The sequence below is a fragment of the Antechinus flavipes genome, chromosome 6 (genome assembly GCF_016432865.1).
Source record: "Antechinus flavipes isolate AdamAnt ecotype Samford, QLD, Australia chromosome 6, AdamAnt_v2, whole genome shotgun sequence".
NCBI classification, from domain to species: Eukaryota; Metazoa; Chordata; class Mammalia; order Dasyuromorphia; family Dasyuridae; genus Antechinus; species Antechinus flavipes.
Genome location: NC_067403.1, coordinates 239446257 through 239470394, shown reverse-complemented (window position 1 = coordinate 239470394; position 24138 = coordinate 239446257). Strand labels below are relative to the sequence as shown.

At 39.8% G+C, this 24138-nt stretch overlaps 1 protein-coding gene across 1 annotated transcript in view; it reads right to left on the bottom strand.

The window, feature by feature from the left end:
• The window catches only part of LOC127541087 (transmembrane protein 263-like), a 348453-nt gene extending 333299 nt beyond the window's left edge, over positions 1-15154 (bottom strand). Inside the window, exon 1 of the mRNA XM_051966179.1 lies at positions 14882-15154. Coding sequence (XP_051822139.1) covers positions 14882-14887 — 6 coding nt within the window. The 5' untranslated portion in view covers positions 14888-15154. The remainder of the gene's footprint in view (positions 1-14881) is intronic.
• Between the last annotated feature and the right edge of the window lie 8984 nt (positions 15155-24138).

Below are 24138 nucleotides of genomic sequence, written 5' to 3'. Positions count from 1 at the left end.
CCCAGAGAGATTTGCTATAAGCAGGATAGTGAAGATAACACTGGACCAAGAGGCAGGAGATCCGGGTTCAAGTTCTGGTCTTGATACTTTCTGGCTATGTAGAAAAATCATTTCACCTCACTAAGGCTGAGTCTCAAAAACCCACAGAAAATGATAGTGCCAAGGGACCTCATCTTATCTCTGAAATAGAGACAGTAACCCTTTCAGTGCCTATCTAATAGGACTTTTATGAGCCAAGTGTTTTACATATTAGAAAACACTAGGGAAATGAACTTCCTTCATTTCTCAGAGAATCAATTTCACTTGTTTCTACCAAATGACAAATCTACTCCTTATAAAAGGGTCTTTGAGAACCACTATAGAGGAGAAAAAGACCATTTGTGTGGCCCACCTAGAGGAGGATATCTAAAGCTAGGGGGCCTGGCTCTAGGCCAGCCCACTTGAGGCTTCTCTGGGCCTTCACTTAGGGTAGCTTCTGTTTCCCAGGGAGAGCCTTAAAGAACTCAGGGTTTGTCTCCTCTGCTTTGACTTTTAATCTCTAGCACCTAGTCCAGTCCCTGGCTTACAGTAGGTACCTCCATAAGCAAAGCACCAGGCTAGATGTTGAGAAAGAAACAAAGATAAATTAATAACCCTCAGGCCTCAGGATTGTGGAGAAGGAATACTACAGCGGGAAGACAAGGGACTGAGCTCTAATCCAGATTATGTCATTTACTGACTGGCTGGGTGAGACATTGTGAATCACTTGCCCTCTCTAGATGTAGCAGGAAAAATTAGATTGAATGATTTCTAAAGAACCTTTATCTATAAGCCTAGTGATTCTATGATCCAAAGGGCTTAATAAACAAGTAGAGCAACTACTAACAGTAGGAGAATCTGCTTCCTGTTATGGCATCTAGGAGGGGGTAAGAATTAAGAAAAGCTTCTTGTGGAAAGTGGCCTTTGAACTGATCTTTGAAGCAAACTGGGGATTATCTAAAACAAAGGGGGATGAAGAGGCATTGAAGATCTAGCAGATGTCAGAAAGTACATAGAGACAGAACATTGAGTGCTGGACCAAAGAGCACATGGAGGGGCACAATATACCATAAAGCTGAAAAAGCAGGCTGGAGACAGAGGGAGATGGACTTTCAATGCCTGTGAGGTTGATACTATCCCCACTTTACAGAGGAGGACAATGAGGCTAAATTAAGTAACTTGTTCAAGAAAGGATAAAAGAACAGAAGGAACAACTATTTATTAAGCTTCTACTTTGTGTCAGACACTATATACCAAGTGCTTTACAAGCAGTACCTCACTTGATCTTGGATTCTCACCCAGAAGCCATCCTCTAACCCCAGCTGTCCCACAAGGTTCTGTCTTGGACCCCCTTCTCTTCTCCTATAATGCTTCACTTGGTGATCTCATCAGCTCTACTAGGTTGAATTATCATCCCTAAACTGGTGATACTCATATCTACTTCTCCTGCCCCAACCTCTTGGCTGACCTCCAATCTCACATCTCCTGACTTTTAGCCATCTCAACCTAGATATCCAGGAGACAATGTAAACTCAGTGTGTCCAAAACAACATGCAATATCTTTCTCCTTAAGCCCTCTCCCCTCCCAAACTACTCAGGCACAGAGCAACACCCTTCTCCTAGTCCCTCCGGCTCACAACCTAAGAGTCACTCTGGACTCCTCATTCTCTCTCATCCCCCATGTCTAAGTTGTTGCCAAGGCTTGTTGATTTTCCCTTTCCAGCAACTTTGGATATATCTCCATCATGCTCCTGACCCTGCCCTCATACTGGTGCAAGCCCTCATTGCCACAAACCTGGATTCTTGCAATAGTGGCAGGTAGGTCTCCTTGCCACCATCCAAGGACTCCAATCCATCATCCATTCAGTCCCCAAAGTGATTTTCCTCAAGCACAGGTCCAACTATGTTGCCCATACACATTCAATACATTCCAGAGGCTCCCAGTCACCTCCAGGAGCAAATACAAAAAGCTATTTGGTGTCCAAAGTCCTTCATCACCTAGCCCCTCTTCCTCCTTTCCAGTTTTTACACTTAACTTCCTGATATGTAGTCTTCAATTAAATGATATAGGCTCCTCAAGATTCCCCATCTCTCTGGCTGTCCCCCATGCTTGGAATGCCTCCCTTCTCTATTTTAATTATGACCTCTCTAGCTTCCTCTAAGTCCCAGCTAAAATCTATCTTTTACTGGAAGCTTTTCCCAACCCTCCTTAATTGGAATGCCTTCTTTCTGTTACTTATTTCCTATTGGTCTTTTGCTTCTTTCTGTATCCCTAGCACTTAGCACAATGCCCAACACCTAGAAGGAACTTATTAAACATTTATTAACCAATCTTTACAATAACCTCCCCATTTTATAGCTGAAGAAACGGAGAAAGACAGACATTAAATCGCCCTCTATCACACATCTCCTAAGTCTTTGAGGCCAGATTTAAGTTCAGGTCTTCTTGAGTCCAGGCCTACCATGTCATCAAGGCAAAATTTGATTTCAGATCCTCTTGACTCCAAGTCTAGCATTCACATTAAAAAAAATTCACCGTATTTTTGTATGCAGGGAGATCTGGATATCTGCTACCGTCGACTCAAGATCTCAGGATCCAGGCAATGCCCTAAGTTCATAATGTATAGATGAATTTCTGATGTGGATCGGTGGGGGGAGATTTCCATCCTGAGAATTCCAAACAAATAAAATCACAGGTATAGGAAGGGGGGAAAGCATGAGAGGAGAGGAAGTGGAGGCAGCTTTTTCTAGAAGTTTGGTTAGAAAAGGAAAGAGGGAGAGGAGATCAGCTTGAGGGGATGGTAAGGTGGAGGAGGGCATTAAGAGTGATATCAAAGCATGGCTTCTGACAACAGGGAATGAGAGAAGATTCCCAAAAGAGAATCATATAGGACAATCTGTTAGAGGGCAAAGGAAGGAGTAAATCAGGGGCACAAGTGAAGGGTTGACTGATGAGGAGAAAGTCATTTCTTTGGGGAAAACAGTACTTACTTCATAGGATTGTGGTAAGGATCCAAAATCCTTTACAGAGAGTTTCATGAATCTTTTAAGTCCTATTGAAAATGAACTATTATTAATATTACTACAGCTAGGATATATAAATCACATCAATTCAATAAGCATGAATTTGTACCTACTATGGACCAAACAGTATAGACCATGGCATCCAGTAGTGTTTTAAATGGCATGAAAAATTTGAAGTCATTACTCTTTATTTCCCCTCATTTGACAAGATTGCTTGGAACATTTTGTGCTTTTCAGTCCTGATACACATTGTACAAGGGAAGGAGACTTTGGCTCCTCGATGTTCAGTACAGTATGTTGCACACATAAGGGACTTCCTGTCTCCTGAATGTGTTTAATACAGAATTACCTATGCCAGCATCATTTTTGTAGGACATAGGGAATTCAAAAAGAGAATCCAGAATCTATATATGCAACAGCTTTCTAGGCAGGGTAATGGATGGCAAGTACTGGATCAGGATTCGATGGTGACCTCAATTGGGATTCTGCTTTAGACACTTACTGGTTTTATCAATCAGTCATCTTTACTGAACCCCTACTATGTGCCAGTTACTATAGGGTTATGAATACAAAAGTGAGACTATTCCAGCCCTCAGGGAACTTCTGTTCTGCTTGGAATGACTAGGCATGTTCTTAAAATACAGGATACATACAAACATAAGGAGACTGAAATTTTCCCTGGTTAAACTACAGCAGGAAATGAAACCAAACACACAGGGTTTACTACTTACCAATATGCACAACAGAGACAGACTTCAGGCAGTGAGTAGAGAATACTGACCCTGCTTCCTTAGCCTAGTTTATGTTCCTGCTAAGGTCCCACTATGAGTCCAGCCCTGTGTGAAGTGGTTTTATATAAAGGACAAAAGATAGTCGTTTCCTGAGCTTGAGGAGTTCAGTCTAGAGGGGGAGACACTATGCAAACAAGATAGAAACAGAGTAATCTGAAGATAATCAACAGAAGGAAGCCATTAGCAGCAAGGAGAATAAGGCAAGACTGCCACAGAAGATGGGATCTTAGCTGAGACTTGAAGAGAGTCAAGACAGTCCAGGAGGTAGAGATGAGAAGGCAGAACATGGCAGTATGGGCAGTCAGAGAAAATGCCCAGAGCTGAGCAATGGAAGAAGCAATTGGAAGAATAGCAAGAGGCCAGTGGCACTGGGTTGTAGAGTTCATAGTGGGAAGTAAAGTATAAGAAGATTGGAAAGACAGGAGGGAGCCAGGCTGTGAAGGGCTTTGAATACCAAATAGGATTTTTATATTTGATCCTGGAGATAAGTAGTCACTGGAGCTTCCAGAACGGGGGAGTGTGTGATGTGCATGACAGTCAGATCTGCTCCTTGGAAAGATTAAATTGACAGCTGAGTGAAGGACAGATTAGTGGGAAGAGATTTATGGGAAGGAGACCAACCAGTAGCCACTGCAATAGTCTAGGTTGGAAGTGCTAAGGGACTGCACCAGAGGGTGGCAATGTCACAAGAGAGAAGGGGGAACAAATATGAAATATAAAAAAAGGTGAAATTGATAGGATTTAGTAAGAATTGGATACTGGAAAGCAGAGTGAGGAGAACAACTGAGTTGCAAGCATGAGGGACTCAATTGGGATTCTGCTTTAGAACTTACTGATCCTATCAGTCATCTTTACTGAACACCTACTATGTGCCAGATAATGTAAGGATATGAATACAAAAGTGAGATTATTCCAGCCCTCAGGGAACTTCTGTTCTGCTTGGGATGACTAGGCATGTTCTTAAAATACAGGATATATACAAATATAGGAATAGGGAAGTTCAGAAGGGAGGATGACTTGGGGAGAAAGATAATGTATTCCATTTAGAACACATTGAATCTAAGTTGTCTAGGGGACATCCAGATCAAGATGTCTGATTGTCAGTGAGAGAAGAAAGTATGGAGGTTGGGAGAGGGGTTAGGGCATAATATATAGATTGTAGAATCATCAACATAGAGAGGATAATTGAATCTATGGGAACTGATGAGATCACCAAGTGAAATAATATGGAGGGAGAATAAAGGCAGCCCAGGACAGAACCCTGGCACCCACTTTAATGGGTGACTTGGATCAAGATCCAGCAAAGGAATCTGAGAAGGAACAGACAGACAGGTAAAAAGAGAACCAAGAGTATCTAGGGGAAAGGGGTGATTGACAGTGTCAAAGGCTGAAGACTGGTCATGCAGGATGAAAATTGAAAATGGGCCCTGAGATCCTAGAAATGGGTCAGATTATATAAATCCTAAGATTCTAAGCAACAAAGTCTTTGATTTCACCGCCAATTTGGAGTGAGGAGCATTCTGCCTGGCTTTTGTTGGGTGGATGTGGTGATTATGACCATAGGCACATATGCCCATTGAACACTAATCCCATTGACTCTCCTGGCCAAGAGGTATGTTTTACTCCAGGACATCAAGTATGTTTTACATCCAGGAGTCTGGGACTTGCACATGCTCTTTGGCTGTGAATAAAAAGGTGTTAGTCTGTCCTTCTCAAACAGAGGTTTAAGTGTTTGCAGCTGACATGGCTGAATTGATTGTAGAAATGAGCACATCAGCAGACAGAGTACCCCCTACCCACCCATAAGAATGGGGCCAAGAGAAAGGCAGTGCTCAGAATGGAGCAAGTCCAGTAAGTCTGGTGGAATGGTGGTAATTTATTGAGAAAAGCACAATGTCATCACCAGAAAGCACCAGCGATCATGCAATATCAGAAATATGGGTTGCTCCTCTACACATTTTTCTAATGTGTACATAATCATTTTTCAGGTTTATTCTCTCCACTGGTACTGTGTTTATGTGTTGGAGAGTGCACCCTATATTTACAGAAAAATGTTCTACTTTAAATGCTTGTACTATGCTATTTTGTTAAATGTTTCTGCTTTGAACCATCTCCTTTGGCTAACTAGAGAAAAAGTAACCACACAGTAGAAGCTAAGAGCTATTGTTTTGAGTGTACTTACACAGCACATTAAATCTGGGCTAGCTATTACAGGGACCTCATTGTGAGAGAAAATAATACAGAAACTACATGAAAAAAATGACTGGAGGTGGGCCCTACACAACTTGGGGAATTTAGGAAAGACCTCCTAACAGAGTTGACCCTTGAAATAAGTCCTGAAGACAGAGTATCTAAGAAGCTGAAGGAAGGATATCTTTAACATTCTAAACACAGAGCACAGCATATTCCAAAGCATAGAGACACAGAATATTGTGTATAAGGGATAGAAGGCAGGTCGGTGTGGCCAGAGCATAAAAAGAAGGGGAAAAGAGTAATGTATAATTAGGCTGGAAAGGCAGGTAGGGTGAGAGGCTTTAAATGCCAAACAAGGGAGGTTGCATGTTATCCTGGAGCAAATTGAGGAAAGCACTGACAATTCCTGTACAGAAGAATGACATGAGCTGTTGTGTGCTTTGAAAATGTCAATTTGGCATCTGTGGAGAGAATGGAACGGAGCAGGAAGAATGGAGTACAGAAAGACCAATCAGGAGGTTATTGCAATAGTGTAGGCAAGAGGTGATAAAGGTCTAAATCAAAATGGTTGTGGTATGGAAAGAAGAGGGTGGATGTGAAAGATAGGGAGCAGAGGCAAATCTCTTGGCCTTTCTGCACCCTGGTTTCCTCAACTGTAAAGTGGAAAGTCAATAATAATGGTGGCACCTACCTCAGTGGCCATGAAGATTTCCCTAGAGTGTAGAATAACAGCTGCGATTCAATTCTACAAGCAATTATTAACTGTCTGCTATGTGCCAGGCACAGAAATCACAGTGTCTCCAATCTTATACACAGTCACACACTTGCATGCAGGTGAGAATCAAATTAAAATGAACATCGGGGAAATGAGAAACAGGAGAACAACATAAACAATGCCTACAATAATGTTAATAAAAACAACACTTGCAAGGAGGCTGAATTTGACTTGAAATTGAGCTTATTCCAGAGGAGAGGATGAAGCGGTCTGTAGAAGTGAGGGGACTCCAAGGAGAAGATGTAACAAGCTGGTGGACGCAGGTGCTTGGTCAATTGCTTTTTTAAAACCATTTTGCAGTCATGAAGGTGGGTTGAATGGGATTGAAAATGGGGGTAGGTTTAGAGGGAAATGACTATGGTGCAAATAGGTATCAATAAAAGTTAAAAAGAGGTGAAGAAAGCATAATCTTTGAAACATGTTTGGAAAGAGGATATTTTTATCCAAAGGTCTGGTGACAGTTGGAGGGCTCAAAGAGGAAATGTAAACTCCTAGAAGGCAGGGATTATTTCATTTTTGTCATTTTGTATATAAACCCAGAACCTAACATTGTACCTGACAAATAGTCTGTGCCTAATCAACAAAATGCGTGTTGATTATTACCTACTCTATGTATAAGATACTTGGGTCTTAATACCAGGTAATATAATAATAAAATAATTAACAAATTAATAAATTCTTTTAAATCAGAGGATTTAGCATTGGAAGGCACCTTACAGCTCAGAGTGCTGAGGTTCAGAAAGGAGACACCAAAATGTTGGGGTTGCAGATCTGTGTCATGAGGTGTCTCAAAAGAATATGCAGGCTTGAACCCATATCCAAGTCAAGGGATAAAGTTTATTGTAATTGTAATGCCAATTGAAGCAGGCTAAGTTCCAAAAGATTTAGCAAAGAACCCGGAGCAAGAAGAGAAATTTATAGGAAAAGACAGACAGATCTGGTTCTTCCTGTCACTGATATGCTAATTTTATGGCCCAGAGGTAGAGCTGAGGAGTGGTCTATTCACGATTGTCTCAGGAACTTGGTTATCATTGACCAGCGGATTAATCTATCTGACAGTCAGTCGGCAATGTTTGTAGGACTATTTTAAGGCCAGAAGACTTTAGACTCATTGACAGACAGATTGCTAGAACAATAAGCATTCTAAGGTCAGGGGGCCTCAGGATTATGACTATATTTCCCCTAAAAGCTATACCTTATCTAGATGTAGAAGACTCATTTGAGGTCAATTAATCCAACCTCTTTTTACAAATGAAGAAAATGGGTTCTAGAGAGAAGTCATAAACTTCCTATCCCCCTGGTAGTAAGTAGGTCACAAGTTAGGGTGCTGGAATCCAAATCCTGACCTGGAGCTTATGAATAAATTAAAGCTTATTGATCTTAGCTTCCTGCCAACATAAACAGCATCAATTGCTGGCTCCTACCATTCTGCTGTTATCAGGAAGAATCTTTAATAAAATGATATATGGCCAGTGCTATTTGAGTGAAGGAATTATTACGATGCATACATCAGACACACAAGTTTTAGTGGGTAGCCCTTAGGAGCAGGCTTCAAAAGAAATTAGTCTGCTTACTACTCCCTCCTACAAAAAGAAAAATCAGATTTTGGAGAAGTATGAATTTTTAATGAAATCAGAAAAGAAGCCCCATGGCACAAATGTCACATTTAGAATTCTAGAAATTCACAAGGGGAAGGGCCTTAGATATCAGAGTCTAGGCGTGCTTAACCATTTTTTTGTGTCGTGGACCCATCTGGCAGTCTGGTAAAGATCAGAGATTCTTCTTGGAATGTTTTTGGGAAAAAATGCTAAATTTCAGTAACAGATTAGTGAAAATAAAGATGCGATTTTTTCTCTCATTAAAGTTCAAGGACCCATCTAAAACTGAACTCCTTGGAGGGTTGTAGATCTTAGGATAAGGAATCCTCCCCCGCCCCCAAATCTGGTGCAACAACCCCTGCTTTCTAAGACTGACACACAGAAAAATAATACAAGTTGCCCAAGATCATGTTGAGAATAGGTTTCAGAGGGACCAGAAATGAGGTCTCTCACTCTTCAGCACACAGCAGTTCTTAAGGCTATTGTTGCTAACTCTAACCTTGTATGATCTAGGATTCTATGACTTGGAAGTTGGAAGGAATCTTAGGGATAATTTTGCCTAATCCCCTCATTTTACAAATAAGGAAACTAAGACACAGAGATGAGAAACAATCTGTCCTAAGGCACCTGGACAGTAGATGCTAAAAATCAGAATTTAAACCCTGGCGACAAATCCACAGCTCTTTCCTTGCTGTCTGCCTCCAAGGTATAGCACAACTAGAGCTCACTTCAAAGAATAAGAACTTGTGAACATTTCATATAATGGGTTTTTTGAAAGGTAAGATTTTTAGAGCCTTAGAGCCCTGACCAATTGCCGTTCATAAGTTCTTGTGTAAACTACTCCAGTGATCAGTGAAGCTGAGGTGTATTGGCCCTGGCCTTGTAACAGGGTAGTCAGCTGCACCCTTATTCACATGCATATGCACACGCATGCACATGCACGCACACACACATACACACACACACACACACACACACACACCCCTTTATATGGACACAAAATAATAGCTAACATGCATGGGGTACTTTTAAGTTTCAAGAAGTGCTTTGTATCATTTAATCTTGTCAATTCTATGAAATAGGTGCTATTATTATCTCTACTTTATAGATGAAAAACCTGAGGGCAAGAAGTTAAATGACTTGTGCTGGGTCGTATAGCTCATAAATGTTATATCTTTGGTTCCTTACAAAAACCTTGCGAAGTAACTGCTATTATTAGCCTCATTTTACAGACAAAGAAGCTTAAGTCTTCTTGACTCTGATACCCAAATTCCATGTGACATCTAGGTGCCAAGGTAGTTGAAGACCCTGATTGCCTTATGATATACGGGAAAGAGGGGACAAAGATAGCCAAGAATGCAGTCAGTCATGCGTTATAAATTTGTGTGTGTATGTGTGTGTGTGTGTGTGTGTAGACATATGTGCTCATATATAACAGATATACACACAAAGAATTTTCAGAACTTAGTAGAACTGTATTATTTCCAGAAGGCTTAAGCAGACATTCAATCACTGTGTCACTCTAAGCAGTTGTTAAAGGTATAAACTAATTAAAAAATGTAAACTTGTGATTTCATCTTAATCTCACTTACTCATCAACTTTACTCTACATACAATTTATCTCTACATACAATTTAGCTGCTGTCTTCATTTAGATAAATGACTGAGTAGCCTACCTAGTCTTTTTATTAGCAATCAGTGAACTGCTAACATTCTCCTGCTCATGATTAAAAAAAAAAAACACACTAATTTAAAAAGCATTTTTATTAGCAACATCATTTCGCTCCAGACACAAGGAAATACTCTTTAATTAGTATTACATTAAGTCTGCTAACTGTGCAAACAAGTCTTCCTATTCTTTAAGTCAAATTGTAGTGTGCTGAATGTAAGAGGGAGAGTCAATAAATAAGGTGAACTGAAAAGAGCACCAAAACAGTTTATTACTGAACTAAGAAGATCAACAGTTTTTTTTTTTTTTTCTCCCCCTTTCCCAATTAGGGAATGACAACAAGTTTTGAAGGAATACTATTGTGCCTTAAAAAAGAAATTTCAGAGAATTTTGAACTGATGAAAAGGGAAGTGAACTTAACTAGGACAATCTATACAAATGAAAAATAATACTATAAAGGAAAACAATTTTGAAAGACTTGGAGAACTTCAATCGATACTGTGTGACAAACCATGCCTCCAGAGAAACCATGATGGAGCATGTTACCTCTTTCCTGACAAACGGAGGTGATGGACTCAGGATGAAGAAAGATGTATTTTTGGGGTTACTGAATGGATTTGTTTGGCTTGACTAGATATATCTTATTACATGAGTCTTTCTTTCTTTCTTTATCTTACTTTTAAAATTGAAAGATTGGGAGGAAGAATTAATAATAGTGATGTAAGAAAAAGGGCTACTGAACATTAAAAGGTCATTCAGAAGGAAGCACAGACAAGTGGGGCAGTTTTGAAAGTAATGTAAAAATAATCCTCTGGATTCTGCTTTGTGTATGGAAAAGTTTTTTTTTAAGTTCAGAATGAAACCAAACCAAACAAAAAGTAGCATCCTCCTATCTCAATACATTTGTTTTAACAATCGACAAGTTGTTAGATTCCTTTGATCTTGATCCTATAGAAGATATTTTTGGTAAAGAGCAGAACCAATTATGTATACCAATCTGATCATTTGTATTACCCCTGAACTTTTAATTCCCTTGAAACATATTTAAGGCCTCAAAATGTGAAAATTTGAAGACAAACCTGAGGTATGTATGGCGGATATGATAGGAGTTCAAAATTCCACTTCTCTATTCAATGCCAAGCGGGCGAGGTAGGGATGAGGACTTGCCTACTACAGAATGATTCTTAAGCACTGTACCCTTCCCGATAGGATTAGTGACTTCACTGTGTCATAAGGAAGTTTCTTAAGGAGATACTTGCCACCATATTCTTGCCTTCATGAAAATGTATCTACCAACATAGGAATAAACTCATCCCCAAACCTTACTACCTTTTACTCTCTGCTGGTGAGGAATGTGTGGGCTACTACCAGAGGCTCTTGGAGATATGATTGTGGACTTACACGTTACCTTCCTTGTTAGTGGACAGCAGAACTATGTCTCCTGTGGCAGTTGGGTGGGTGCTTACCTGCCCCCATGTATGGCATTTCTGGACTGTAGTTTGTTATGCCTGATGACCATGGCTTTTATCAATATTGGGCATATTTTATCTACTGGGATGGAATGAATTTCCTGAATAAGCATGTCTGCATGGAGAAATGTGTTAAGTGCAAACTGCTTCAAGCACTCTAGAGAGGCATCTAGTCACTATGCATGGGTAACCATTTCAGGATGGAGCACACTATGAGTGCCCATTTCTGGAAGTGAATAGCTTTCACGTCCTAGACCAAGATGCTACAGTAAGTCACTTGGTTTAATGCCTTTGGACAGCAACAAGCAGGTGAGACATCATCATTCAATTGCTGTGCAATCAAATCAAGTGGCCACCCTTTGGAAAACCCTTCATGAAACTCTGCATAATTTATACAGAAACAATGCATAAATTCAGACAGTCTCATGGGATGTGGCAATGAGGACAGAACTGGTATGTGTGTCTGTGAAAACTTTTAATTCACTTTAGCAACTGACCTTTCCCAACTTAGAATGAGTCCTTAGAAAATATTAGCATCCCTCCCCCTGAGTGTGGTCCATTATACAAGCCAAACTGCAAGTTGTGCCAAATTAAGAGGATTCCACGACCTTCTCAATTACCTGAGGACCTCAGCTGCACCCTACAAAAAAAAAGAATTCAGGCTAAACAGCATCAAAGATGTCACTATATACAAAGTGAATGGAGCTGGTGGAGATGTTAAGAGGGGCTTCAATGCTGCCAAGCAACTGTTCAAGTTAAGGAAATATGGGATAATTTAGGGGCATACATATTACAAACTGCAAAATCAAATTTCAGCTTAAAAGGAAAAACAGGACAAGCTGCTTTAACAAAACTGGATTACCAATTGTTGGCAACATCTTTAAAAGGGATTTCTGGTCAGATGCAGTTTAGATAAGTTTAGATCTGATTTAGATCAGATGCATCAGATGCAGGATGATGGAAGGGATATATATAGTGGGGTACTTGGGAATCAGGTCTGGAGTAGAATCCTGTCTCGGAAATTGGCTGAATCAACCCACTGCAACTTAACCTCCATGGGACACAGTTACCTCATCTAAAAAAATGCTGTAACATGTAGCTCACAGGATTGCTTTAAATATCATAAAATATATATAAACACACAAATATATGTGAATATATGGATCTATGTATATAAAGTGCTTTGCAAACCCCTTAAGATGATGTGTGTATGTGTATATAAACACATACTGATTATTATGACGATGCCCTCTGAAATAGTTCATCAGGAGATAATGACTATTCAGACTTATCTTACCATGCAAATTTGACAAAACTGTTACTTTCCCAAAATAATGCCTATAGCTCTAGTTACAGCAAGTGTTGTATGTGCTTAACATGAGTAACAAAAATCTTCAGTATATATTACATTTTATTTTTTTGAGTCTTGTGTTAAACCTGGTTTACTACATTGTACTATGATTATCTGTCCTCTTAATATCTCAAATATAGTCCCAAAAGCAATGCTGAAGCATTTCAATCAACTATCACTGATTGATAGGTTGGAGAAATGGATCTAGATGGAGAGAGACTTTGTTCACAGTGTAGCCACATTTGGACTAGAGATGAAGAGCTTGGTAGAAATACAACAAAATCTTACTAGAGAGAACACTAGATTCTATCTTCTCTTATGTTTTTTGGTGACTACTTAGGTGCTCATAACTTATTAACTGGCTACTGTTAAGACTTTACTATCCCCTGCTTAGATCCTCTACATTGTCCTGCCTGGGGCCATGTCTTAGTTCAAATAGGCCCAACAATTTCTGTCATTCAAACTGGTCAGTGGTTGGGGAGAAGGAAGGCATTTCTGTCAAGTAATCAGCCCTCCTCACCTCATCTCTGTCAACTTCTTGAATAATCCACCTTCCCAATGAAATCCTTATTTATCATTCCCCGGCTTTCTCCTCTTCCTCTCTTCTCTCCATTTCTTAGTCCTTAATCTTTCTACTTTCTATCATATAACATAGTAAGAAATACTGGGTCTAGAGTGAAAAGACCTGGGATCAAGGTGAAACAACTTGCTGTCCTCAGTAACAAAACTGCTATGTCTAAGGTAAGGTCCCATGGTCTCCAATTCCAAATAAGAACTGCTACCACTTCACAACACAGACCGTTAATAAGGTCTTCAAAGACCATCTGGCCATTTCCTGAGAATGTTTCTTAATATTTCTAAGTAAGGATAAGGATCTAAGGTCATTTCTGAAATTTTATGGACAGTTCAACTTACAAGCACCTGTACAGCTCCATAACAATCCTGCAGTGTTTGTGGCAGGTAAAGAGAAGATTAAACAGTTTGGATACAATGCTCCCCCTCTAGCATTCATGAGCACCAGGGCTTGAAATGAGAAGATTTGACCTAGAATTTTAGACATGTCAACTTTCTACCTTTGTGGTCCTAAAAAAGTCACTTGTTTTTTCTGAGAATCATCTTCCCCATCTGTAAAATAAAGGAGTTGAGTAAGATGAATTCCACAGTCTCTTCCAGTTCTGATATTTTGCGTTTTGTTTCAGATATTCTCTGTTCTAAGGCTCTACCAAGCTCTTGACATTGCATGTTCTAGGGCCTCTCCCAGCGCTGTCATTGCATGTTCTAAGACCCTTCCCAGCTCTGTCATTTTCTGTTCTAAGGTTCCTGCCAGTTCTATCATTCTCTGTTCTAAGGTCACTCTCAGCTCTGACATTTTGTGTTCTTAAGTGTCCGGCAGCTCCAATGTTCTATGTCCTAAGTCGCCTTCCAGGTATGAAAGTGTATGTTCTCTGACGTTCTAGGACACTTCTGGACTCTGGCCTTCCGGTCCCGACACCCTACGCGCTAGGCCCTAAGCTCTCTTTCGGTTCGAAGACTTTTAAAGCTGCAGGCTGGGTCGGCTCCTTGGCGCTCGGACCCTCAGTTACTGTCCACCTCGGACGCTCTGCACACTCTGCGCTCCTGGCCCAGCTGAGCCCGCAGCGCGTCTAGGCTTCCTCTCAGGCTTGAGGTTGCTCGGGGCCATAACAGGTTCCAGGCTCCCCACCCCCCAACCCCAGTGACTCCCGCGGCCCCTCCCCCAGCCCAGCTCTCCGCTCTCCCATTCTTCTGGGCACGGTCTCCGTTCGGTGCCTCCTCCTGATCCGCCACTGGGCTCGAAGATGTCCCGTACTTCTGAAGAGCAGCCCTTGGAGTCCAAAGGCCTTTCAACCAGTTCTAAGGCCCCTCCCACACTCCGCGTCCTCTGACATCCCTCCCTCCCTCTCCACTTCCCGCCCCTCCCCCTCCCCCTCCTCCTTCCCCGGCCGGGCCGGGGCCGCCTCCCTCCCACACTCACTTTCATGCTGGGCGCTCGGGGCGGGGTCGCCGCGCCGGCAGAGGAGGGTTGGCCAGGGCGGGCAGGGCCGAGTTGGGGCTGGGGCGGAGCCCGGGGGCTGGTCGCGCTCCCTTTCCCCAGCTCCGCTCCTCCCTCACACCCTCTTAGGCCCCAGCGGAAAGAGGCCGGAGGCGGGGAAGCGGAAATGGCGTCATGGAGCCGGAAGCGGAAGTCGCCCCCGCAGTTGCGCAGCCGCACAACCGCGCCTGTTTCCTCGGCCTTTCCTTGACCTGTGACCCTTCTCTCCCATCAGCCCCAGTTCCATCCTATGTCCTCCCTGGCCCCGTCACTTCTTTCTCTGGACCCGAGTTTACAGAATGATAGTTCCTGCACAACACTCAGTATAATAATAATGACTTTAAGACTTAACCTCTGAAGCTCCATCCGGAGGGGCACGGGGAGGTAGATGAGACACAGAGGGATGGAGAGATAGCGGAGAGATGCTTAGGTAGGATTTGAACTCCAATCTCTGGTTTGGAATAACACCCGTCTATTACCATTTATTAAGCACCTACTATATACCAGGCTAAGCACGAGGGATGCGAAAGAGCAAAGTACGTTTCCAGATCTCAGGGAACTTACAAATTTGCTGCTACTGATTTTCTCCTTTGTTTGGATATCTTTGTATCAAAGCAGGGGTATGAGGTCCTCAAGCTATAAATGCTTTTTCCATCTTTAAACTTATTTAAAAATAAGTAAATGTAAAAAATGTAAAAAAACCTTAGCTTACTGATCATAGAGAAACACAAACAAACCCCAGTAGTTTGCTGTCTTCTGCCTTGTAAGAAAAGAAATAACTGATGAGAAGTGAAATAGGTTCTGCAGACACTGAAGGGAATCAAAGAAGGTAGTCAAATGCCATAAGTAGTTCAAGGGGGAAAAAAGAACAAGAAGTTAACCTTCCTTATGTAGAATCAGAGAGGTAGAAAGTGCTCTTCTTCAAGAAGGAAGAGTTAGACTAGACTTTTAAGAATTTAGACTTTAGAGTTTAGAATTTTGGTAGAATTTGACTTTTTCTCCGTTTTTTTCCTTCTGGAACTTTATGCAGCCTTTACCTTCCCTGGCTCCCTTCCTGCTGGATTATTCCTTAGCTGCCTTCGCTGGCTCTTCATGTCCACAAGTTGTGGGGGTCGGCCGGGGCTTTGTCCTAGACCTTCCCTGGCGAGGTCATCCTCTCCCACGAATTCAATGATCCTCTCCATGCTGGTGATTCTCATATCTATTTGTCCAGTCTTTTTTTTTTTTTTTTTAAATAACTTTTTATTGATAGAACCCATGCCAGGGTAATTTTTTACATTATCCCTTGCATTCACTTCTGTTCCGATTTTCCCCCTCCCTCCCTCCACCCCCTCCCCCAGATGGCAGGCAGTCCTTTACATGTTAAATATGTTGCAGTATATCCTAGATACAATATATGTGTGCAGAACCGAACAGTTTTCTTGTTGCACAGGGAGAATTGGATTCAGAAGGTATAAATAACCCGGGAAGAAAAACCAAAATGCAAGCAGTTTATATTCATTTCCCAGTGTTCTTTCTTTGGGTGTAGCTGCTTCTGCCCATCTTTGATCAATTGAAACTGAATTAACTCTCTTTATCGAAGAGATCCACTTCCATCAGAATACATCCTCAAACAGTATCGTTGTTGAGGTATATAATGATCTCCTGGTTCTGCTCATTTCACTTAGCATCAGTTCATATAAATCTCTCCAAGGCTCTCTGTATTCATCCTGCTGGTCATTCCTTACAGAACAATAATATTCCATAACATTCAAATACCACAATTTACCCAGCCATTCTCCAATTGATGGGCATCCATTCATTTTCCAGTTTCTGACTCCTACAAACAGGGCTGCCACAAACATTTTGGCACATACAGGTCCCTTTCCCTTCTTTAGTATTTCTTTGGGGTATAAGCCCAGTAGAAACACTGCTGGATCAAAGGGTATGCACAGTTTGATAACTTTTTGAGCATAGTTCCAAATTGCTCTCCAGAATGGCTGGATCTGTTCACAGTTCCACCAACAATGTATCAGTGTCCCTGTTTTCCCACATCCCCTCCAACATTCCCCATTATCTTTCCCTGTCACTCTAGCCAGTCTGACAGGTGTGTAGTGGTATCTCAGAGTTGTCTTAATTTGCATTTCTCTGATCAATAATGATTTGGAGCATATTTTCATATGTCTATAAATAGTTTCAATTTCTTCATCTGAGAATTGTCTGTTCACATCCTTTGACCATTTATCAATTGGAGAATGGTTTGATTTCTTATAAATTAGAGTCAATTCTCTATATATTTTGGAAATGAGGCCTTTATCAGAACCTTTGATTGTAAACATGTTTTCCCAGTTTATTGTTTTTCCTTCTAATCTTGTTTGCATTTGTTTTGTTTGTACAAAAACTTTTCAATTTGATATAATCAAAATTTTCTATTTTGTGATCAATAAGATCTCTAGTTCTTCTTTGGTCATAAATTGCTCCCTCTTCCACAGGTCTGAGAGGTAACTATCCTATGCTCTTCCAATTTATTTATCATCTCATTCTTTATGCCTAGGTCATGAACCCATTTTGATCTTATCTTGGTGTATAGTGTTAAGTGTGGGTCAATGCCTAGTTTCTGCCATACTAATTTCCAATTTTCCCAGCTATTTTTGTCAAATAGTGCATTCTTATCCCAGAAACTGTGTCTTTGGGTTTGTCAAACACTATATTATTAAAGTTATTGGCTGTTTTGTCCTTTGAACCTAACCTATTCCATTGATCAACTAGTCTATTTCTTAGCCAATACCCGATGGTTTTAGCAACCGCTGCTTTATAATATAATTTTAGATCTGGTACAGCTAGGCTACCTTCATTTGATTTTTTTTTCATTAATTCCCTTGAAATTCTTGACCTTTTGTTTTTCCATATGAACTTTGTTGTTATTTTTTCTAGTTCATCAAAGTAGTTTTTGGGGAGTCTGATTGGTATAACGCTAAATAAATAGATTAGTTTAGGTAGTATTGTCATCTTTATTATATTTGCTCGCCCAATCCAAGAATATTTAATATTTTTACAGTTGGTTAGATCAGACTTAATTTGTGTGGAAAGTGTTTTGTAGTTTTGCTCATAAAGTTTCTGATTTTCCCTTGGCAGATAGATTCCTAAATATGTCCAGTCTTAACCTTCCTCCTGACCCCAGTTCTGTAACCTGCTTTACAGCTGCCATGTCTTCTGAAGTCTCTTCAGACCCTTGCTACTTCTCACCTATACTGTTGCAATACTTATTAATTGTATTCCTGGATTCTAGTTTCTTCTTACTCTTATCCACTCCCCACAAAAGCTGCCACAGTAATCTTTCAATAGTTAAAGTCCCGGCTCAAGAACTTCCTTTGAAGCATTTTCTTCTTCCTTATTGATTCTAGAATAAAATTCAAGTTTATAAAAGTTTAAAAGCATTCAAAGCTCTTAGCTTGGTTCTGCCTATCTATGATTATTTCATATTATTTCCATTTCATTCCAGTCAAATCTACTATTTCCCAAAGTCATCATTCCATCTTCCAAGTCAAATCCTTTGAGCAGGCTGATTCTCTGGATTGCATTCAGACCTCATCATCTCTTAGAATGGACTCAGAGCCCCTCTAGGCTCAGCTTCTGGATGACATCCTCTGGGAAACTTTTCCTGGTCCTACGGTTGGTGGTGCTTTTTCCTCAAACTACCATCTATATATTTACTTGTGTATATATTATATTCTTTTGGTAGGATATAAGCTCAATGGGGAGGATATTTTAAATTTTTCTTTGGTATCCATTGTCTAGCATGGTTCAGTGCCTTGAATATAATATCTATTGGAGAAGATTGAATTTGATTCCAGCTCTGACACTGCTAGTTCTATGAGCCTATAAAATAAGATGGATAATAAAGATGATCAATCTATAAACAGTTTGTGTGTGTGTGTGTGTGTGTGTGTGTGTGTGTGTGTGTGTGTGTATGTTGTTTTTTAACCTGACTGGTGATTGCCATGCAACAATTCTAGTTTATAAATCAAGAGAACTTCCTGGGGCCATTGAGATTTTGAGTAACATTTAAACTGACACGGTCAATATATATCATAGGCAGGATTTGAACCCTGGCCTTCCTTGCTGAAGCCAGCTTTTTCTCCCTTAAATTTTCTCTAGTACACTAAATTTTATGTTTTGAAGGCAGAAATCCTGTCCTAGTGACTTAAGTTTTGAGTTGGGAAAAGTTTGAATAGCGTAGTCAGATACTACTCTCTTATTAGGATGTCCAAAGAGCAAGGTTCAGCAGGATAAAGTGGTTTTGAAGCACAGTAAGAGGATTCCAATTTGTTTGAGCGCTAGTCCCAAATTACCAATTGCCAGATGGACACTGGACCCAGCAGAGAGGCATGAGAATGTAGAGATGAGGGACTTCGACTATCTAGACATTTTCTGGAGCTCTTTCTGACAAAAGCATTGCAGCTTCTAACCTTTTGACTTAGTGATACTCATCCCTATTCTGGATGTGATTCTCACTAACAGAGGAACTAATTTATTATTTGGAAATGATGGAACCTTGGGGGGAGTGACTACTTCGTGATACAGTTTATAAAAAAGAAAAGAAAAACTGGGAATAATCTAGATTTAGGGAAAGCAGATTCCAGTTGGCCCAGAGGAAAGTTAGATATATAAAATGGTTCATATAAAATTAACCCAGTAGGGATAGGAGAAATTCCAGAATGAAATACTGATGACATCAAGGAAAACAATTTCAATGAAGAGGTACAATGGAATTTATCTGAAAAGACCAGGGTGCTTGCATGGGGACCTCACTGACTTAGAGTTTAATGTGCAGAAGATAGATGTCAAGGCAGTTCACAGAAGACAAATGTAAGAGCACTGCAAGGTTGTATGAACATGGTGCCAGGGATGCTAAAACTCAGAATGAGCCAAACTAGAAAGGAAAGGACAACAGGTTTGCAGAACCCTTTACAAGTATTTTCTCATTTAATTACTACAACCACCCTGCTAGGTAGTGGTTATTATTATCTCCATTTTATAGGGGATGAAACCAAGGCAGAATAATGGTGACTACATGCCTGAGGTTGGATTTTAACTCACATTTCCCTGGCTACCAGTCGGGCATCTTATCTGAGTGCCACCTAGCTATCTAAAATAGACTTTTTGGAGGACAGCTAAATGGTGCAGTGGATACAGCCCCAGCCCTGCAGCCAGGAGGATTGATTTGAAATCCCCACTTCAGATACTTAACATTGACTAGCTATGTGACCCTGGGCCCAATTGCCTCATCAAAAGAAAAAAAAGAAAGAAAGAAAAGAAAAGAAAAAAGAAAGGAAAGACTTTCTAAGGTATTTTGGGAGAAAAGGGATGAAAAAAGATGCTACTTTTGATTATGCTAATGAGACAATGATAACAGATAATAAAGAAAAGACAGAGATAGTCATTTCTTATTTTGTTTGCTTTCTTTGCAAAGGAAAAATACCCTTACAGTGAAAATGCCAAACCCAAACTGACTTAATAGGGCTTGGATATCCAAGATAAGTAAAGAGATTTCAAGAGATCATTTTGCTGTCATTAATAAGTATTATCTGGCCCAGTTGAAATACATCCTTAAGTCTTTGAAAGAACTGGAAAATGTGCCTTCTAAGCCACTGTCCATGATATTTGAAAGATGGAAATTGAGAAAGGTTCCACAAGATAAGAGAAAAATGCAAATATTCTCTCATCTTTCAAAAATAATGAAGAGAAGAGAGTTTACAAATCATGGGCTTAACTTGCATTACTGGGAAAATTCTATTAAAAATAATAATAGCTTTTTATTTTTCCAAATACATGCAAAAATAGTTTTGAACATTCACCTTTGCAAAACTTTATGTTCCATTTTTTTCTCCCTCTCTTTCTCCCTTCCCCCTTCCCTAACCAGCAAGTAATCCAATATATGTTAAACATGTATAATTCTTCTAAACACACTTCCACATTTGTCATGTTGCATGAGAAAAATCAGATCAAAAAGGAAAAAAAACCATAAGAAAGAGAAAAATAATAACAACAATAAAAAAGGATGAAAATTCTATGCTTTTATTCACCAATCTCCATAGTCCTCTCTCTGGATGCAGATGACTTTCCATCCCAACTGTATTAGAATTGCCTTGGATCACCTCATTGCTGAAAAGAACCAAGTCTACTGGGAAAATTCTAGAAAAGATCATTAAACACTTGACTGGTAAATCTCTAACAGAACACACTTGACCAACCTCACTTCCTTTTTTGATGGGTTAACTGGTAATGAGGAGAATAATGTGGATATGATTTACCTAGATTTTGTCAGAGTTTTTATACAAAGTACAGTATCTCCCATACTATGCCCATGGAGAAGATGGAGTGATATGGATTAGATGTTAATAGAATCAGATGGATTCAGAATCGGTTGGATGATCAGACTTATTCATTGTTCCTGGTTCAATGTCAGCATGACAGGAGTCTTGGTGGAGTGCTCAAAGTAAACTACTTGACCTTGTGCTGCTTCAATTTATATTAATGATTTGGAAAAAGCTCAGCTGATCAAAATGACCAGAGATGCTTCAGGTGCGGTGGGAGACCTTGGCTTTTTCCAGCTGAGGTCTAAGATACTAGTTGCCAGAAGCAGAATCCAAAAGGATCTTGATACATCTTTGGGCTGGATTTAGTAGAATAAAATTGAGTAGGGAGAAAGACTTACCTTTGGGTATAAAATATCATGGGGAAATCACAGGTGGACAGCTATTCTGAAGAAGGATTTCATGATTTAATGATTTGCAAGATTGAAATGAATCAGTAATGGGATGTGGCAACCAAAAAAGCTTGGTTAACTTCACGAAAGGTTGTCAGGAATTGGGAGGTGATCATCCAAGTGAATTTTACCCTTTTAAGACCTCTTCTGGAGTATTTCATTCACTCGGGGGCTTTCTAATTTAAAAAAGATGTTGCTCAAACAGAATGTCCAAAATAAGCCTTTATCATGATGGTGAAGGGCCTTGAGTCCATGATATATATGAGGATCATTTGAAGGAAATGGAGAATGTTTAGTCTGGAGAAGAGAAGATTCAGGGGAATCTAACAGGTGTTTTCAAATATCTGAAGATTGTCATGTGGAAGAAGGATTGGCCTTTATTATTTTTGACCCCGCTAATTAGAATCAAAGAACCAAGTTTATTCGCAAGATCAAGAAAAACTTGGTAACATTAAAGCTGCCCTAAAATGGTGAAGGCTTACTTTAAGAGGTGTTTGTTTTCTACTACTTGGAGACCTTTTGGCAGAGATTGGAGAACCACTTCTCAGGGAGATTATAATAAGGATTGGATGGTCACTGAGGTCCTTTCCTTACTCTCAAATTCTGTGATTTTGTCATTCTATGGTACCTGTGTAACCTTGAACAAGTCATTTAATTCAATAACTATTCATTTGCAAGACATGTTCTTAGAGTGGGGATATAGAAATAAAAAGTTTATTTTTATTTTTCTATTACATTTCCTAAGGGAAAGACATTTGGGAATCCTACATGTAGACAGGGAAGCATAATAAAAGTATGGTGTGATGGGGCAGTTTGTTAGCTTTTCTGGGCCTTGATTTCATAACATGACATGACATGACATAAGGTAAATTGGATTATTTGGCTCTTAAAGTTCTTTCCAGGTCCAAGCCTGATCCCTCCTTCCCTCTTTCTTTTAGCACAGTCAGAAGGGTAGGACAGTAAGGTAGCAGCCTCTGAGTTTTCCTGTAGGCAGTTTAAGGGATTTTATGAATTTTGGGGCTGGTGTTGAACCGGTTTTTACATTGTGATTATGGAACTGAGTGTTTCAGAAGAAGGAAGAGTAAAAGAATCATAAGAAACTTGTTTGGGCCAGACAGGTATAGTTTAAGAAATCATGGTGTCCATTTTGCTTTCCCCACAAATCTTAAGATCATAGGTACTTTTGTTCTGTCATTTTAATTGTATTCAACTTTTCATGACTCCATTTTGGGATTTTCTTGACAAAGATACTGCAGTGATCTGCCATTTCCTTTTTCAGCTCATTTTATAGATGAGGAATTGAGGCAGTTAGGGTGAAGTGACTTGCCTAGAGCCACAGGTAGGAAATATCTGATTTAGAGCATTTTTCATATGACTAGAAACGGTTTTAAATTCTTTATCTGAAAATTGACTGTTCATCTCCTTTGATCATTTATCAATTGGAGAATGGCTTATATTCTTATAAATTTGAGTCAATTCTCTATATATTTTAGAAATGGGACCTCTATCAGATGGTAAATGTAAATTTCCCCCCTAGTTTTACTGCTTCCCTTCTAATCTTGTCTGCATTGGTTTTGTTTGTACAAAAAACTTAATATAATAAAAATTATCTATTTTGCATTCCATAATTTACTCTAGTTTTTCTTTGGCCACAAATTCCTTCCTTCTTCACAGATTTGAGAGGTAAACTATCCTTTGTTCTTCTAATTTGCTAATAGTATCACTCTTTGTGTCTAAATCATGAACCCATTTCAACTTTATCTTGGTATAAGGTGTTAAGTATGGGTCAATACCTAGTTTCTGCCACACTAATTTCCAATTTTTGTCAAAGAGTGAGTTCTTATCCCAGAAGCTGGAATCTTTGGGTTTATCAAACACTAGATTACTATAGCCAGTGGCTATTGTGTCTTGTGAACCTAACCTATTCCCCTGATTTCTTAGTCAGTACCAAATGGTGCTGGTGACTGCTGCTTTATAATATAATTTTAGGTCTGGTACAGCTAGGCCACCTTCCTCTGCATTTTTTTTTCACTACTTCCCTTGAAATTCTTGACATTTTGTTCTTCCAGATGTACTTGGTTATTACTTCTAGTTCTGTAAAATAATTTTGGGGAGTTTGAATGGCATGTCACTGAATAAGCAGATTAATTTAGGTAGAATTGTCATTTTTATTATATTAGTCCAACCTATCCGTGAGCACTTGATATTCTTCCAATTGATTAGATCTGACTTTATTTGTATGGAAAGTGTTTTGTAATTATATTCATATAGTAACTGTAATTCATATAGTTCCTCACTTTGTCTTGGCAGGTAAGCTAGGAAGTATCTGAGACCAGAGTGGAATTCAGAAAGAGGGCTACCTCCTAGCTGCCCCCTAGGAACACAATACACCGAAGGTCTAGACAATGATGGATCTATTGCTGACAATATCTTCTGAACCTAACGCTTCTTT